Below are 20,265 nucleotides of genomic sequence, written 5' to 3' on the forward strand. Positions count from 1 at the left end.
ACTTCCCTCGATCTGCTTGCAATGCTCCTACTAATGTAGCCCAATATGCCGTTAGCCTTCTTGGCAACAAGGGCTGACTCATATCCAGCTTCTGATCCACTGTAATCCCCAGGTCCTTTCCTGCAGAACTGCTGCTTAGCCACTCGATCCCCAGCCTGTAGCAGTGCATGGGATTCTTCCGTTCTAAGTGCAGGACTCTGCACTTGTCCTTGTTGAACCTCATCATAGAAGGCAATCAGGTTGGTCAGGCATGACTTTCCCTTGGTGAATCCATGTTGACTGTTCCTCATCACCTTCCTCTCCTCCAAGTGCTCTAAAATGAATTCCTTGAAGACCTGCTCCATGATTTTTCCAGGGACTGAGGTGAGTCTATAGTTCCCTGGATTCTCCTTCTTCCCTTTTTTAAAAGATGGGCACTATATTTGCCTTTTCCCATCATAGAATAATGTTTGGCTTTTTGCTACAGTGTTACAAACTTGACTCATATTTAATTTGTGATCCTCTATGACCCCCAAATCCCTCTCTGCAGTACTCCTTCCTAGACAGCAGTGGTGTTACTAGCCTGGGACATTTGAGTGGGCCCTGATTTCAGGTGGGTGAGCAATGATAGAGGGCGGGGGCAGGAGGGATTGGGGGGACCACCTCCATCCTAGCATTTCAGGCCATCCAGCCTTGTGATGTGTGATGGTCACTCTGGCCAGGCCCCCGCCAGAAACCCATGCACGCACCCAGCTCCGGGAGGAGACGCTGCTCAATAGCGTGCACAGATCACGCTCCCAGAGGTGGCAGGCCTATGTTTTTTGAAGATCAGTACCACCTGGTCGGCTGGCCGGCCTCTTCCTGCTGTGGCGTGCTCATCAGGCGCTCCACTGCTGTGCCACTACTGTCCCTCCCTCTCTGGTTGGGCCCAGGGGTGTGTGCACCCAGCATGCAGCGTTCTACAGGTTTGGGCGAGGCTAGCACTGGGGCCAGAGCAGAGCCTGAGCTGGGGGTGGGGGACTGGATGGAGGTAGGTGAGTTGCAGCCCACCCAAGCCCACGTATAGCTACGCCCCTGGTAAGCAGTCATTTCCCATTTTGTATGTGTGCAACTGATTGTTCTTTCCAAAGTGGAGTATTTTGCATTTGTCCTTATTGAATTTCATCCTGTTTCATCCTGTTTACTTCAGACCATTTTGCCACTTTTGTCCCGATCATCTGAAAAGCACCTTCTAGCTTGGTATCATCTGCAAACTTTATGAGTGTACTCTGTATGCCATTATCTAAATCATTGACGAAGATATTGAACAGGACCAGACCCAGAATTGATCCCACTTGTTATGGCCTTCCAGCTTGACTGTGAACCACTGGTAAGTACTCTCTGGAAATGGTTTTCCAACCAGTTATGCACTACCTTATAGTAGCTCCATCTAGGTTGCATTTCCATAGTTTGTTTATGAGACGGTCATGCCAGACAGTAGCAAAAGCCTTACTAAAGTCAAGATATACCACATCTAACACTTCTCCCCTATCCACAAGGCTTGTTACCCTGTCAAAGAAAGCTGTTACGTTAGTTTGACCAGATTTGTTCTTGTTCTTAACTGATGCAGCAAGCCCAGAGGTGCTAGGGCTATGAACTCCCAAGCCTAGAGGTGCCAGAGGTCGGCCCTGGCAAGCCCCAGCACTAATTAAGCACTGGAAAATTTGTCTGTCCTTCTGGGCACACAGAGGAAATGTATGAAGGCACAGGAGGACTATCAGCACTCAAGTGAATTAGCCTGTGCCCTCACTGCATAATGGGCAGTTACCAGCCTGAGTGAAAGTGAAACCCATGCTTTAACCCAGGCTGTAACTAGAAAGTCTGGACTGACAGCAGCACTATACTCAATTGAGGGAGTTTTGTGTGTGGATAAAAGCAGTATTCCAGGTGTGGCCTCACCAGTGCTGAATAGAGGGGAATAAAAGCCTGAGCTAATTGCATAAAAGCCTGAACTAACTGCAGAGAGTGGCTAGCAAAAATGTAAATCTCTCATACAATATGCTACCATCCTGGAGGGTTGAAGGGTAGAAAATGTTATGCCTACATGTTAAAAAGGTGTGATAAAGCTTGTACATGATCAATTGATTGAAATGATAATTAAAAATGGAATAATAAAACAATTGAAAGATCATGATCTGAAGGGTCTAACCAGTATCACCCTGCAATAAAAAATAGAGCCTCACGAATCGCTTAGAAAATTTTGAACTTTTCAATAAAGAAAAAAACGATGACAATTTATTTTGACTTTCAAAGGGCCTTTGACAATATCCCTCACAAGATGTTATTAAAGAAACTAAGTAGTCATGAAATTAGATGCAAAGTGATGTCATGGATCAAAAATTGTCTAAGAGACAGAAAACAGAAAGAAGGAATAAATAATCAAATTTCATCATGGGAGAACATTAACAGGGTGTCACAAGATTCCACTTTAGCATGAGTATTGTTTAATATATTTACTAATAATCTGAAAAAGGGGCGAGCAGTCAGGTGACAAAATTGGCATACAGTACACAATTATTTAGTTTTGTCAAGTCCAGACAAGACTGTGTGGAATTTCAGAAGGAACTCGTAAAGCTAGTGAATTGGTAGCATGAGGGCAGATAAATTGAGTGTTGACAAATCCAAGCTATTACCCCTCGCAGGGAAACATTTGAACTATTCATACACCTTCCAGGGTTCTAAATTAACTACCAACTTAGGGAAAGGATTTGGGAATCTCCGTGGACTCTTCAGCTCGACATGTGACACAAATGAAATGGGGAATAATATGGAAAATATTATATACCTCATTGGTTGGTCATACTGTGAGATGAGTTGTTCAGTACTGTCACCTCATCTTCAGATACTTTTGGGAAAGGATATTGAAGAATTAGAGGGGACTCAGAGATGAGTGCTAAGAATGATTAGGGGTACGAATAAACCCTCATGTGGGAAGAAACTGAAAAGATTTAGATTGTTTACTTTAGAGAGAAGATGAATATGAAAATAATGAGTGGCACAGAGAAGGTAGACCAGGAACTTTTATTCACCTTGCCTTATACTACAAGATCAAGTGGACAGTCAATGAAATTGAAAAGTGGCAAATTCATAAGAACATAAGAATGGCCATACTGGGTCAGACCAAAGGTCCATCTAGCCCAGTATCCTGTCTACTGACAGTGGCCAATGCCAGGTGCCCCAGAGGGAGTGAACCTAACAAGTAATGATCAAGTGATCTCTCTCCTGCCATCTCCACCCTCTGACAAACAGAGGCTAGGGACACCATTCCTTACCCATCCTGGCTAATAGCCATTAATGGATTTAACCTCCATGAATTTATCCAGTTCTCTTTTAAATGCTGTTATAGTCCTAGCCTTCACAACATCCTCAGGCAAGGAGTTCCACAAGTTGATTGTACACTGTGTGAAGAAGAAATTCCTTTTATTTGTTTTAAACCTGCTGCCCATTAATTTCATTTGGTTGCCCCTAGATCTTGTATTATGGGAACAAGTAAATAACTTTTCCTTATTTATTTTTTCCACATCACTCATGATTTTATATACCTCTATCATATCCCCCCTTAGTCTCCTCTTTTCCAAGCTGAAAAGTCCTAGCCTCTTTACTCTCTCCTCATATGGGACCCGTTCCAAACCCCTAATCATTTTAGTTGCCCTTCTCTGAACCTTTTCTAATGCCAGTATATCTTTTTTGAGATGAGGAGACCACATCTGTACGCATTATTCAAGATATGGGCATACCATGGATTTATATAAGGGCAATAAGATACTCTCCATCTTATTCTCTATCCCCTTTTTAATGATTCCTAACATTGTGTTTGCTTTTTTGACCGCCTCTGCACACTGTGTGGACGTCTTCAAAGAACTATCCATGATGACTCCAAGATCTTTTTCCTGATTTGTTGTAGCAAAATTAGCCCCCATCATATTGTATGTATAGTTGGGGTTATTTTTTCCAATGTGCATTACTTTACATTTATCCCCATTAAATTTCATTTGCCATTTTGTTGTCCAATCACTTAGTTTTGTGAGATCTTTTTGAAGTTCTTCACAGTCTTCTTTGGTCTTGACTATCTTGAGCAGTTTAATATCATCTGCAAACTTTGCCACCTCACTTTTTATCCCTTTCTCCAGATCATTTATGAATAAGTTGAATAGGATTGGTCCTAGGACTGACCCTTTGGGAACACCACTAGTTACCCCTCTCCATTCTGAAAATTTACCATTTATTCCTACCCTTTGTTCCCTGTCTTTTAACCAGTTCTCAATCCATGAAAGGACCTTCCCTTTTATCCCATGACAACTTAATTTACGTAAGAGCCTTTGGTGAGGGACCTTGTCAAAGGCTTTCTGGAAATCTAAGTACACTATGTCCACTGGATCCCCCTTGTCCACATGTTTGTTGACCCCTTCAAAGAACTCTAATAGATTAGTAAGACACAGTTTCCCTTTACAGAAACCGTGTTGACTTTTGCCCAGCAATTTATGTTCTTCTATGTGTCTGACAATTTTATTCTTTACTATTGTTTCAGTTAATTTGCCCGGTACTGACGTTAGACTTACTGGTCTGTAATTGCTGGGATCACCTCTAGATCTCTTTTTAAATATTGGCGTTACATTAGCTAACTTCCAGTCATTGGGTACAGAAGCTGATTTAAAGGACAGGTTACAAACCATAGTTAATAGTTCCGCAACTTCACATTTGAGTTCTTTCAGAACTCTTGGGTGAATGCCATCTGGTCCCAGTGACTTGTTACTGTTATGTTTATCAATTAATTCCAAAATCTCCTCTAGTGACATTTCAATCTGTGACAATTTCTCAGATTTGTCTCCTATAAAGGACGGCTCAGGTTTTGGAATCTCCCTAACATTCTCAGCCGTGAAGACTGAAGCAAAGAATCCATTTAGTTTCTCCGCAATGACTTTATCATCTTTATTCAAAATTGATATAAAGAAATGTCCCTTCAGGCCACTCCGACAATGCCAGAAATGTTCAGGAACAAAGCAGGGGGAAATTGCTCGGAGAGGAATGTGGTTAGACGTTCGGCTGCGTGTGTGTGTTCTCCCAATGTGCTGCCCCAGCTCTGAACAGACAGCTGGCACAGCAGACCTCGAGCGAACCGCCTAATGACCACAAGATCCATTAAGGTACAAAGGCACCAGGCCAGATTTATTGTTGACAAAGCACGGTAATAGCACTTGGTAGACTCTATGAGGATACTAATACATGTATGCCTGTGATAGTAGACGCAGCTCAGTGAATGGCAGGACTTTCCATTCCCTCCCTTGGCAGGGCAAAGATACTCCCTCTCAGATACACCTTTATAGCCTGATAGAAACAAGTTAGTACTGCTCCTCTGACATAGTTAGTCACTGCTTCCCGACGTTGCTAGTTATCACCTTCTACATGTTGGTTCAATCAAAACATCTCTATTATGTACTGTCATCCTGACCTTATATTTTAGAAGGGTTCAGTGTGTTCCTGTTATTCTTGGCTAATGTTTTTGTACCATCCTTGATATCAGGATGTTCTGGTACCACTTGATATCGGGATGTGTTTGCATGAGTATTCTGTGACTAGGACTTCTGAGGAATGTGTATGTCTGCAATATCAGCCCTGTTCTTGCCAGATTCTGTGAGCAGGTCCTGCCTCATTCCAGGCTTCTGATACAAGGGCTTATGTCTCAGGCTCTCTTCCTACTACAAGGAGCTAGGGACATTAGTCTGCCCCTATGGGCACATTTCCATCCATGCAACCCCCTTTTCTATTGTCCCCCATCCTCCAGTAATGACCCTTTTCCCTCAGAAACCTTCACCTTTCTCAGTACTTCTCCTGATGATCTGACTTGCCTCCTCTGGTTCATCAGAATTCTCATACTATAGGCAAGGTTACTGAGGTTCCCCAGGCTTCTCCTTCTGGCAATCTGCCTCAGGTTTACTGGCAGGGAGACACATCTGACGAGGCTGAGGAGAGGCATTACATAGGGCATTGTATTCGAAGGTGTGGATGTTGTGATGAATGGTGAACATGAGATCAGTAAATTCAAAAAATCCACCTGGTAGAGATATGAAATATCCCTGCAAAGTAATTAACAACAATACAGCATCACAGGATGGACTGTTTCCCCAAAACTCTGACACCAACAGAGTTAAAGAAGTTGGACAAAGATATGTGCAGCTAGAAATGTGCAAAATCCCTGGTAAGTATCCTGTAAGGGAAGAATTTAAATAAACCAGACAAGTTACAGACAAGGATTTGGCTGTATTCCTCAAGGCTGAGACCATTAATGAACATGATACAATCAGTTAATTTGTGTGAGTATATGACAGAGAAAATATTTTTAAAACTGACCGTAGGCTATAATGTTACAGTAGCCTAATTATTTTAGCAGCGATATCTCAATTAAGGCTTGCTTCAAGTGGTCGAGGGGAAAAATAAAAGGTTTTAAATGTTCTAAATAGTCTCTAATCCTGCTATTTTAGCTTGTGTCTACTCATAAATTGCTGCCCCCCTTTGCCTGGAACAGAGGCTCCCAAACTTATTTGGCCTACCGCCCCCTTTTCAGAAAAAAAATTACTCAGCGCCCTCCTGGAAATCTACCTTCTTTAAGCGAACAAACAGAAAGATGTAGTGACAAATTTGCGTTTCTTTTATGTATCTATATTTCTACCTATGTCCTACAATATAGTAAAGAAAGATTTTGTTGTATATAAGACACCTTGAAGCTTGAAATTATAAAATTATTTATTAAAATCAACCATAGTAACATTCGCATTACACACAGAAAATTAAGATAACGAAGGATAATATTAAAATAAAAATTACGAATAACATTAAAAATAATCCTAATGAGAAGGATGAACCTGGTGCGCTGCTATCAATTTATTAATGTTCGGCTCTATTTTTGTCAGCAGCATTCTTAAATCACCGCAATTAGCTATTTGCAGTCGGTTTCTTTTTTTAGTTAACAGATTTGTGACCACACTGAACCCACGTTCCACTAAATATGATGAAGGAAATGCAATTAAAAAATTTTGTACTATGGCCCATAATCCAGGATAAAGTGTAGGTATCTGCTTTTGCAGCCAGAACTGTCGGTAGTCGTCTTTGAATTTAAATTTCAATTCCTCATTTGTTGTTACTTCTATCAGTTCTTCTTGTAATTTTGGAGATTCTTCTGTGTTTCTACTTGAAAAAGGGTCCAAAACCCAATCGGGTATGTTCATTTTAAGAATATCTTCAAATCGTTGATTGAAGTCAGAATGGAGACCCTCCAAGTGCTGACAATAGGTAAGCAAGTCTTCATCATGTTTTTCTACTGTTGATAAATTTGGAAACTGGCTGAATTCTCCTTGTCCTAAATTTCGTTTGTACAGAAGAAGTTTTGCCACAAACGCGGAAATAACAGTTTTTGTTCTGATTAAATTCAGCTCATCGCCTTGGAGCTGTGAATTTGTTTCATTAAATTTATTAAACAAGTCTGTCAAATAAGCTATGTCATTTTTGGAATCAATCAAGTTGGCTCGTAAAGCATCATCTTTGTTTTCTAGGAACTCTAGCACTGAGTCAAAGAGTTTATAAAACCGATCCAAACAGGCACCTTTTGATAGCCAACGAACTTCTGTATGAAGCAGCAAGCGATTGAATTCTTCATCGTTTTCAATACAAAGTTGTCCAAACAATCTGTCATTCAATGAATTGCTTCTGATTTTGTTGATTGCTTTAATGACATAATGTAATGACCTATGTAGGCATTCACTCAGATTTTTGGCAACTAAATGTTGACAATGAATGACACAGTGTACAGCGAATACTGTACCGACACAATCCTGCTACGATTTTATTATTAGTAAGCACTAGAGACACAGAAACGTACAGTAGATATGTAAGAAAATGTATAAAAATACTCATGTTTAAATTGCTGTTTTATTGAAACAACAACAATACAATTTGCTTTTTATGTGATCCGTAATCCGTAAAGATCGAAGGTATCGAATATGAATAAAAATTTTTAAATACTTATTGCACTATTGTTAACTGCTTTTTACACAATTCAGAAACAATCTAAATTAGATTTCATACATGTCACCTATTTATAGTATCGTATTGTAAACAAGTCATTACACGCACATATTCCTGCCGATGCATGCTGGACTTCCTGACAATGCGCGACACGCTCGCCTGCCAACACTTGCTTGTTAAGAGCTGTTGGGGGACTTGACACCTGATCGGTTATAATTTAATTTATTTGGAAAATAAAGTAATCACTACAACTTTAACTCAATGTTACACAATAGATGAAACATGTATGAACTTTTTTTCAAAATTTTCTTATATTCTCTTCTTTCTTTATGCTTCCACTGCCCCCTTATTTTTATTCAACGCCCCCCAATTGCACCTGAGGCTACTACTGCCCCCCTGGATCGTTCCAGCGCCCCCCAGGGGGCGGTATCGCCCACTTTGGGAACCTCTGGCCTGGAAGAAACAAAGGTTAGTGGCCAGTCATACATTTATAGTAACAAGCAAATAGAGTTATTAGTAGACAAATAATTTCAAATATTGAATAAATCTGTAAAAGTCAAAATTTGTTCATGAAACAATTTATGAGTAGAATTGCAAAGTTCATTGAATGTTTTGTTCAATATACACAGCTCTCCTACAGAAGAGATTAAAAAGGAAATATGAATGGATGAATTTAAATGTTCTTCAATTGGTCTTAATTGTTCACAGCAATTTACTGATGAATGAATTTGTATTCTCTGTCTACAATGTGTGTGCATCTTTCATCTCTTTTATTATATATATGGATCATTGGCGGTTAATATAACTCTTAGGGATTTTAGGCATATGAAATGGAGAATAAACCTGCAATGAAACTTTATTGATGAACACAGTCAGGTTAGTACATATGTATGTGACATTGACTTTATGGGGAAAATATCTTAATAGCTAAAAAACACATATTCAGTGTTTAATAGAATAAAATCTTATAAATGAGACATTCAGAGAAGTCAGCATTCTAAGAGCAAGAGACTCTGGAGAATGCAACATAAAGGATACAGCACAGTGGCAAATGAGAACTATGGCAAAATAGACAAAAGAAGCAGAGGTTGGTCAATGACAGTTCAATTGTCAAAAAGGTTCTGAATACTTTGAAATGATGATGATGAAGCTATATATAAGAGTACAGGATCAAGACAACAAGCAGAACAATGCAGCCTCAGATCAGAGAGAGAAAATTGAACATGAACAAGAAAGACTACTTAGAGATTCTTAAGAAGTTAGAACAGTGTGGAGGTCTGGTTCTGAATCTTTTATGGTTTATGGTCAAACTGATAAAAACCTGAATTTATGTCCCATAGGAAATTCTGAGATTTTGATAATTGTTTTCCCTAAACTGTGATGAATAGTCAAACTATCAAAACGCTTTGTAAAAATGAATTAATAACGCAGAAAAGGCAAGAATGTTCAATAAATGTTTTTGTTCCATGTTTCGAAAAAAAAACAGATGATGTAGTCAGGGTTAATGATGACACTCTTTCTATTCCAACAGTCACTCATGAGGATGCTAAACAGCAGCTACTAAAGTTAGCAGGTCCAGATAACTTGCATCCAAGGGTTTTAAAATTGCTGGCTGAGGAGCTTGCTGCACCATTAATGTTGGTTTTAAATAAGTCTTGGAAAATTAGGGAAGTTCCAGAAGTCTGGAAGAAAGCTCATGTTGTACCAATGTTTTAAAGGGTAAATGAGATGACCTGGATAATATAGCCTGTCAGTCTAACATTGATCCTGGGCAAGATAATGGAGTGGCTGATACAGGACTTGATTAATAAAGAATTAAGGAAGGGTAATATAATGACAATTAACCTGGGTTTATGGAAAATAGAGTCTATCAAAATATTTTGATATATTTTTAGATGATTGATTTGATTGATAATGTTAATAGTGGTAATGTAATATACCTAGACTTCCATAAGGCATATGACTTGGTATCACACAATATTTTGATTAAAAAACTAGAATGACACAAACATGACACACATTAAAGGGATTAAAAACTGGCTAATTGATAGGTCTCTAAATGTAACTGTAAATGGGAAAATCATAATCAAGGGGGTATTTTAGTGGGGACCTGAGGGGACCTGTTGTTAGCCCTGTGCTATTTAACATTTTTATTAATGACTTGGAAGATAATATAAAATTATTACTGACAAAGTTTGCAGAAGACACAAAGATTGGGAAAGTAGTAAATATTGAAGAGGACAGGTCACTCTTACAAAGTAATCTGGATTACTTCATAAACTGAGCACATATTAAAATGGCTAAATGTAAATGTATACACCTAGGAACAAAGAATGTAGAGCTTACTTACAAGATTGGGGAGACATTGTGGCTACACATCCCAGCCATGGTTTTCACAGGTCAATTTATGTGAAGCTGTGGTTTTCTTTGCTGTCCTCTGGCATAGATGGTAGGGATATAGATGTGGCCCTTGATGCTACGTGGTGTGTTGGCAAGTATAGGGTGCTGCCGCGATGGAGTTTTCTATTGATTGCAAAGGGTGGAGCATCTGAGATTTTAGACCTGTAGGCCAAACAGGGTCACTATCATTTGTGTTTGCTGCCTGAGAAGATCCGTTATCAAAGAATCATAGAATATCAGGGTTGGAAGGAACCTCAGGAGGTCATCTAGTCCAAACCCCTGCTCAAAGAAGGACCAATTCCCAATTAAATCATACTAGCCAGGGCTTTCTCAAGCCTGACCTTAAAAACCTCTAAGGAAGGAGATTCCACCACCTCTCTAGGTAACCCAGTCCAGTGCTTCACCACCCTTTTAGTGAAAAAGTTTTTCCTAATATCCAACCTAGACCTCCCCCACTGCAACTTGAGACCATTACTCCTTATTCTGTCATCTGCTACCACTGAGAACAGTCTAAATCCATCCTCTTTGGAACCCCCTTTCAGGCAGTTGAAAGCAGCTATCAAATCCCTCCTCATTCTTCTCTTCTGCAGACTAAATAATCCTAGTTCCCTCAGCCTCTCCTCATAAGTCATGTGCTCCAGACCCCTAATCATTTTTGTTGCCCTCTGCTAGACTCTTTCCAATTTTTCCAAATCCTTCTTGTAGTGTGGGGCCCCAAACTGGACACGGTACTCCAGATGAGGCCTCACCAATGCTGAATAGAGGGGAATGATAATGTCCATCTATCTGCTGGCAATGTTCCTACTTATACAGCCCAAAACGCCGTTAGCCTTCTTGGCAAAAAGAGCACACTGTTAACTCATATCCAGCTTCTCGTCCACTGTCTAGGTCCTTTTCTGCAGAACTGCTGCCTAGCCACTCAGTCCCTAGTCTGTAGCAGTGCATGGGATTCTTCCGTCCTAAGTGCAGGACTCTGCACTTGTCCTTGTTGAACCTCATCAGATTTCTTTTAGCCCAATCCTCTAATTTGTCTAGGTCCCTCTGTATCCTGTCCCTATCTTCCAGCGTATCTACCACTCCTCCCAGTTTAGTGTTATCTGCAAACTTGCCGAGGGTGCAATCCACGCCATATTCCAGGTCATTAATGAAGATATTGAACAAAATTATGTCCTCGTGCATCTCCCACTCCTTTTCCTGGGCCTTTCTCCTGTCCCCTTTTTCCTTCTTCATGCTGTCTTCCATGTCAGCTCTCCAGGCCCTTTGTTTGTGGTCCAGTGCAGCACTGGCTTGTAGGATCTCACTGACCATTCCCTCTCTAGTCCTCTTTCTCCACCTCAGAGAATCAGGCATTCTGCAGGTGTGGAGGGAGTAACCCTCAAGTCTGCCATACCAGAGGTGGCTGATAAAAACAGAAAGATGTACTACTACATATTACTGATAGTGTGTGTATGACTACACACAGTCATAACAGAAAAGGAAAGATAAATTTCAAAACTCCCTTCCTTGATTGTCATAAAAACTTTTAATAAGACATACTTATTTACACTTCAGTTTTGGAGCACCTATGCATAGCACCACTCTCCAGCCCCAGTCATGATGAATATGGCCTGCCAAGGGTGGGAGGTGGGGGGAAGGAATTTTGGTTGCATGAAACAATAAAATTTCAGACTCTGTTCCGTGGGTAAAGATATAGGGGAACAGCCCTGCATATTGGTGCTATTTTCCACAGGCATTGGGGGTTTCATTTGTAAAGGTAAAAAAGGCACAGAGAGCTCAGACGCTACCTTTGTCCCAAAGCCACCCAGCCCTGCATGCCACTAGCCTATTTACTGTGATGGTGCCAGCCAAACTCACCATTGAGCAGTGTGGGAAAGTGTTTTGCCACAGTGGAAGAAACAGAGTAGATATCCCTAGAAAACTTTGGGAGAGGATTGGAAAGAATCTCCATGAAAGTTTCATCAAAATCTTTCTTGACAATAAAAGAGACATCCCTATGTACATAAATAAAGTAATCCTGACCACATGTAGCAGGGTGGTCACCCCGCTCTGGCCCTGAAGGGGTTAAAGCAGCCCTGGAGAGGGCTGCAGTTGGGAAAAGGTAGGCTGATGGGGAAAACAGCCACAGCTGTGGCCAGCTTAATCAGGGCCCAGCTGGCCCTTATAAGAGGGCTGTGAGCCAGAAGTTAGGACACACACTCTCTCTCTAGCATCTAGAGAGAGAAGGACCTGGCTGCCTGGGAGTTGAGAAGGGTACCTGAGGTGGAGCAGTGCTGGGGAAGGGCAGAGGAAGCTGGGGAGCTCCAGACAGGAAAAACCCCAGGCTGCAGGCCTTGCTAAAAGGGCCAAATAGGTATTGGGCTGCAGAGGAGCAGCCTAGAGATAGGCAAAGGCAGCAGTTCCTAACCCCCTTGCTGATGGTGAGTGGTTTACAGACTGCAGTTGGCCCCAGGGAGTGGGGGCTGTATGATGACTGACAGTAGCAACTGAGGCAAGGTGGGTTAGAGGGTTGGGGGCCCCTCTGGGAGGGGAGACCCAGAGCAAGGGGGTACTGTGGTGGGCAGAACCCCTGGGCAAAGGGCACTGGGGTCCGGGAGGAACACAGGGGATAAGCGGCAAGCGAGACACCGGCCTGAAAAGGGTGCTCTGGGCTGGAAGAGCTAATTCCCAGGATGACCAGCGGAAGGCACTGTGCCAGTGCGTCATTGCCCCGCCACACTATGGCTGATCCTTGGCTGTGCAGGCACAACTTCTTCTCCCCACAGGCTCTGGAAAGCTAATACCTCCTGTCTACTCCATGCAAGAGCACATCTAATGTGGGGAGCTGGCATGGTTGGGTGAGCTGCTTGGAGAACTCCCCAAGATGGGCAATCAGGAAAAGGCCTTTCAGAAATACCTAGCCCCAGACAGTGGAGTTTACAATTGTGACCAGAGTGGTCATTGTTGCAGGGCATGGGACATTGTGGGATAGCTGCTAGAGGATTGTTAGGGTTGACACAGGATGTTCAGTGTCTATACTTGCAATGTGTCGTCCTCAGTAGCTTGACCATGACTTCACACCATTCAGGGAGGTTGTTTTACTGTATTGCCATAATGAGGAGCTTTCACCAGGAAGGAATTTTCCCCTGGGTCAGATTGGCAGAGACCCTGGTGTGTTTTAGCCTTCCTCTGCAGCATGGGGCACAGGTCACTTGTAGGTTTACACTAGTGAAAAAAGTGAATTTTCTGTAACTTAAAGTCTTTAAATCATGATTTAAGGACTTCAGTAACTCAGCCAGAGGTTATGAGTCTATTACAGGAGTGGATGGATGAGGTTCTGTGGCCTGTATTGTGCAGGAGGTCAGACTAGATGATCATGATGGTCCCTTCTGGCCTTAAAGTGTATGACTCCAAGAACATAGTTTGGTTGATACTTTAGTACCGAGATTAAGTGCTGATTAGAGGTTTTAATTTTTTAAAAATAATTTGAATCCTTACATTATATCCCCTGCTTAAAAATGTTTCACTATAGAGAAAATAATATTTTGTTAATATTAAAAATGGTATATCCTGTTTCTGAACCTTTATCATCTGGGCTAAATTCAGTCTCACTAATGTAAATTCACAATGAAGTCAGTGGAACATAGGATATGTCACTACTTCTGAGTCCCACACTACTATACATAGTACTGTAGGCAGTGTCACAGACTCTACATATAAGGGAGAGATGGGATTCCGCAGCCATATAGCAGCTTCAGGTCTACTACTAATGTAAGACATTTCTATTTCTGATCTATACTGTAATTACTTAACACACCTTAGGTACATGCAGATAGTCCAGAGGGGATTCACAGGGAGACCGTAGGTGCTGAAAATCTCAGCATTTCAGTGCCTAACTTTTAGATGTCCTGTCACCTAGTGGAATTGAGGCATCCCTGTACTATTCATGGGGAGAGTTAGGCACCCAAGAATGGAATTTGCAAAAGCCAGCAAGCTTAGCAGGGAGCCACCTAAGCTAGCCAATAGGAAATGACAAGGAGTGCGGCCTAAGCCCCATCCCTCAAAGAGAGCTAAGTGCCTAACTGTGGGCTGGAGGGGGGGTACCACCCTCTCTATGGCATTCACAATTGTGAATCCTCTCCTTGAGCTGGGTGCCTAAGCCAGGTCAGCTCTTTTTTTCATGGGGAAAACGAGGACAGAGAGTAAGAGTGAGTGTTTGGGCATATCTACATTACAAACTTATGTCGATTTCAGTTAAGTCAGCATTCAGCCACCACAGTAATTAAGTCAGTAATGCATGTCCACACCACACTCCTTTTTTCGGCTGAGTGTGTTCTCACTAGCAGTGCTTGCATCAGTGCACCACAGGTAGCTAACCCACAGTACAACTTGCTGTAGGGGGGTTTGGGAAGGGCTTGCAATGCCTCCTGGGACCAAAACATTTTCATGGGGGGAGAGGGAAACTGGGAACATGGTATCAACATCCATGACACAGTTTTCTGCCCCCCTCCCCTGATCTCAACTTATCCTGCAGTATTTCCAGAGCAGCAAAAGGAGCCACCGCATGGAACATGGCAATGTCCATCAAGCAGCCCAACGATTCAGGATTGCTGCTGGCAGTTGTGCAGCAGCTGAACACAGAGGAGCGGCTGGTTCTGGTCCCAAGAAACAAGCAGTGATTGCTGGGATTGCATCATTATGCAGTTATGGGATGATGATCAGTGATTGCAGAACTTTTGTATGTGAAAGGCCACTTTCCAGGAACTGTGTGCCGAGGTCTCCCCAGCTTTGCAGTGCTGCGACATTAAAATGAGACCTGCTCTGGAAAAGCGAGTGGCGATCATTGTGTGGAAGCTTGCAACGCCAGACTGACCAGTGTCTTTGGGGAATCAATTTGGAGTTGGTAAATCCACCATGGGAGCTGTTGTGATCCAAGTGTGCAGGACTATTAATCAACTTCTACTAAGAAGGGTAGTGACTCTTGGCAATGTGCAGGACATACTGGATGGTTTTGCTGCGATGGGGTTCCCCCTAACTGGGGTGGGACAATAGATGACAGGCATATCCCTATCTTGGCACCAGACCATCTTGCCAAAGAGTACATAAACCATAAGAGATACTTTTCAATCATGTTGCAAGTGCTGGTGGATCACCTTGGGTGTTTTACCAAAATCAGTGTTGGACGGTCTGGAAAGGTGCATGATGCCCTCTTCTTTAAGAACACAGGTCTATTCATAAAGCTGCAAGCAGGGTCTTTCTTTACTCAGTGCAAAATAACCATTGGTAATGTTGAAATGCCCATAGTGATCCTGGGAGACCCAGCCTACTTCTTGCTCCCATGGCTCATGAAGCTGTGCACTGGACACCTGGACAGCAGCAAGGAACGGTTTAAGAATAGGCTTAGTAGTGGTTGAATGTGTCTTTGGATGTTTAAAGGGTTGCTGGCACAGTTTGCTTACTAAGTTAGACCTCAGTGAAAACAATATCCCAATTGTTATTGCTGCCTGCTGTGTGCTTCATAATATCTGTGAGGCAGAGGGAGAGAATTTTCTGCAGGTGTGGGGCATGGAGGCAGATTGGCTGCTCAAAATCAGCAGACAGCCTGATACTAGGGCAATAAGAAGAGCTCAGTGTGTAGCACTGTGTCTCAGGGAGGCTTTGAAAACCCAATTTAGTAATGATCTACAGTAATGTGAGCTGATTCTTGAGTTGTGACTTCCCATACTGTTAATCTTGCTGTGCCTGCTAGGTTTCTCTCTCCAGCTAATCCCCTCCATTTCACCAGTTTCCCTGTACCCCCCTTCCCTCATGGTGTGAAGTAATAAATATTATTTCATTCTCAGGACCTTGATTTACTGCACAAACATATTGGAAGTGTAGGCTCAGGAAAGGAATGTAACCTTGGACAGTCAGTAGAATACAATTGTGAGGAGAAAAACACAGTGATCTTGTCTTTTAAATATAGTGGCCCTGCCTGTCAAAGATCATCATATGTGCTTTTTACTGCTAGTACCCTCCACTGGCGTTGAATGGAAGGGATACAGCATTTTCCCCCTCAGCTCCTGGAATATTTCGGAGAGGAGGAAAATGGTGACACAGGAATGCCATTCTGCAGCAGTTGCAGAGGGAATCTAGCCTCAAGGTGTTTCGCCAGAAGGTCTACCAGATGCCTCAACCTGCCTGTTTGCTCCTTCACAATCCCCAGGATCTCTTGCTGCATGCCACACTCATGTTCCTGGGCTTCTCTCCTGCTAGCAATGTCCATGACCAGTTTTTCATACAGAGAAATTATCCGTGCTCTCTGCTCAGTATCAGCTGTCTCTGCGCCACACCAAACAGAAGGGGATTTGAATCCAGGTTTCCCACATTCTAGATGAGGGCTTTAATCACAGAGGTAAGCATCTTTCCAGGGGGCTTAAGTGTGCCCTTTAGACCTTGAAGGCAAGATAAGCAGAGGAATGCCTAGTTTGCAAATGCCACCGGGGCTTAAATGTGAGTTTGGCACTGAGATACTGTGCAATGTCAATATTAGGACATTACCAGTGCAGTGTCATAAGTGAAATCCCTTCAAGCTACATGGAAACTTTCTAAAGACACCATAATAGAGGCTCAATTTAAATGTATGCCCCAGATTAAAACTCATAGTAAGAGTATGAAAAAAGGGCTACCATGGCTAAACAACAAAGTAAAAGAAGCAGACAAAAAAGCATCCTGTAAAAAAAATGGAAGTTAAATCCTAGTGAAGCAAATAGAAAGGAGCATACACTCTGGCCAATAAAGTGTAAAAATATAATTAGGAAGGCCAAAAAAGAATTTGAAGAACAGCTAGCCAAAGACTCAAAAACTAACAGCAATTTTTTTTTTGAGTACATCAGAAGCAGGAAGCCTGCTAAACAACTAGTGGGGCCACTGGATGACTGAGATACTAAAGGAACACTTAAGGAAGAGAATACCATTGTGGAGAAACTAAATGATTTTTTTGCATCAGTCTTCATGGCTGAGGATGTGAGGGAGATTCCCAAACCTGAGCCATTCTTTTCAGGTGACAAATCTGAGGAACTGTCCCAGATTGAGATGTCATTAAAGGAGATTTTGGAACAAATTGATAAACTTAAGAGTAATAAGTCACCAGGACCAGATGGTATTCACTCAAGAGTTTTGATGGAACTCAAATGTGAAATTGAAGAACTATTAACTGTACACTGTAACCTATCATTTAAATCAGCTTCTGTATCAAATGACTGGGGAATAGCTAATGTGATGCCAATTTTTAAAATGGACTCCAGAGGTGATCCCAGCAATTACAGGCCAGTAAGCCTCACTTCTGTATTGGGAAAACTGGTTGAAACTATAATAAAGAACAGAATTATCAGCAGGGCCGGCTCCAGCATTTCTGCTGCCCCAAGCAAAAGAAAAAAAAAAAAGCCGCAATCGCGACCGGCGGCGGCAATTGGGGAAGAAAAAAAATAGCCGCGATTGGCGGCAGCAGTTTGGCGGCAGGTCCTTCACTCCAAGAGGGAGTGAAGGACCTGCCGCCCCCGAATTGCCGCACGTGCCGCCCCTCTCCCTTGGCTGCCCCAAGCACCTGCTTGTTAAGCTGGTGCCTGGAGCCGGCCCTGATTATCAGACACATAGATGAATACGAATTGTTGGGAAGAGTCAACATGGTTTTTTTAAAGGAAAATCATGCCTCACCAATCTACTAGAATTCTTTGAGGGGGTCCACAAGCATGTGGACAAGGGGGATACAGTGGATATAGTGTACTTAGATTTTCAGAAAGTCTTTGACAAGGTCCCTCACCAAAGGCTCTTAAACAAAGATAGCAGTCATGGGATAAGAAGGAAGCTCTTCTCATGAATCAGTAACTGGTTAAAAGATAGGAAATAGAGGGTAGGAATAAATGGCCAGTTTTCAGAATGGAGAGACCCCAGGGGTTTGTCCTGGGACCAGTGATTTTCAACATATTTGTAAACGATCTGGGAAAAGTGGTAACAGTGAGGTGGCAAAATTTGCAGGTGATACAAAACTATTCAAGATAGTCCAAAGCAGACTGTGAAGACTTACAAAGGGGTCTCACAAAACTGGGTGACTGGGCAAAAAAATGGCAGATGAAATTCAATGTTTATAAATGCAAAGTGATGCACATTGGAAAACATAATCCCACCTATAAATATAAAATAATGGGGTCTAAATTAGCTATTACCGCTCAAGAAAGAGATCTTGGAGTCATTGTGGATATTCTCTGAAAACATCCACTCAATGTGCAGCAGCAGTCAAAAAAGCTAACAGAATGTTGGAAACATTAGGAAAGGGGTAGATAATAAGACAGAAAATATCATATTGCCTCTATATAAAGTCCATGGTACGCTAACAACTTGAATACTGTGTTCAGGTGTGGTTGCTCCATCTCAAAAAAGATATATTGGAATTGGAAAAGGTTCAGAAAAGGGCATCAAAATTGATTAGGGGTATGGACCAGCTTCCATATGAGGAGAGATTAATAAGACTGGGATTTTTCATCTTGGAAAAGAGGCGACCAAAGATGGATATGATAGAGGTCTATAAAATCATGACTGGTGTGGAGAAAGTAAATAAGGAAGTGTTATTTACTCCTTCTCATAACAAAAGAACTAGGGGTCACTCAATGAAATTAATAGGCAGCAGGTTTAAAACAAAGAAAAGGAAATATTTCTTCACACAAAGCACAGTTAACCTGTGGAACTCTTTGCCAGAGGATGTTGGAAAGCCAAGACTATGACAGGGTCCAAAAAGGAACTAGATAAGTTCATGGCAGATAGGTCCATAAATGGCTATTAGCCAGGATTAGCAGGGATGCAAAACCATGCTCTGAAACGTCCCTAGCCTCTGTTTGCCAGAAGCTGGGAATGGGTGACAGGGATGGATCACTTGATGATTACCTGTTCTGTTCTATCCCTCTGAAGCACCTGGCATTGGCAACCTCTCGGTGGACAGGACATTGGGCTAGATGGACCTTTGGTCTGACCCAGTATGGCCATTCTTATGTAGGAGGTTGTGTGCATGTCCAGACACTGAAATTCAGGTGCCTCAGGGACTTTTACTACAGAAACTTAGGCACTCAGGGACTTTAAGTGCCTCAGAGTTAGGTGGCAGCTGAGCAAGGGTTTTGTGAATGCTAGTGGTGTCTAAATGTTGGACTTTAGTCACTCAAAGTGGCAGTTCAGCACCTACGTCCCACTTGTGAATCCCACCCCCAGCGCATAAGACAAAAATGTACAGACACTTTCTCTCTTAATTCATCTCTAAACACACTTGTGTATATGGGTCTACACATTCATACAGAAAAATCCACCAGCCCTGCCTGCTGGCCTTAAGAACTATATTATTGTAATGATATTATATGCTTTTGAATTGCTCTTGACTGGATAAAAATCCTAAGGCAGGTTTGAGTGGAGGGAGGAAACTACTTCTCTCTCAAACTTTTGGGGGAGATTGTTTTTTTTTTTTTAATATTTCAGAAAAATATTCCACATCTGGAACCGAAATTAAGATAGCCAAAACAAAGCATTACAGGCTAGAAATTTTGGAAACTTTCCCCCTGAAAGAGTGAATGCAGGTCTTAGCAGTTCCTGTAGGTGCAATGTATATTTTGGGGAGAAAATTTAATAGTGCCCTGGTAAAAGAACTATATTTAGATAAACAAAAGCTTGCTTGCAAACTGAATGTGAGTTAATGGAAAACATAGTTTGATAACAGAATGATTGGCTCTGATAAGATTTTATTACCCATATGCAATTATCTTTCTTTCATATCTCCTTCTCAAAAAATGGGGATGAGCAAATATGAATTTATTACCGATGTTATGGTGGAGA

At 41.9% G+C, this 20,265-nt stretch overlaps 1 protein-coding gene across 1 annotated transcript in view; it reads right to left on the reverse strand.

The window, feature by feature from the left end:
• Positions 1-6,860: 6,860 nt before the first annotated feature.
• The window catches only part of LOC128831293 (SCAN domain-containing protein 3-like), a 29,785-nt gene continuing 16,380 nt past the window's right edge, over positions 6,861-20,265 (reverse strand). The window contains exon 2 of the mRNA XM_054017610.1: positions 6,861-7,789. Within this exon, the coding sequence (XP_053873585.1) occupies positions 6,861-7,789 (929 nt within the window). The remainder of the gene's footprint in view (positions 7,790-20,265) is intronic.

Source organism: Malaclemys terrapin, chromosome 2, assembly GCF_027887155.1.
Source record: "Malaclemys terrapin pileata isolate rMalTer1 chromosome 2, rMalTer1.hap1, whole genome shotgun sequence".
NCBI lineage: Eukaryota > Metazoa > Chordata > Testudines > Emydidae > Malaclemys > Malaclemys terrapin.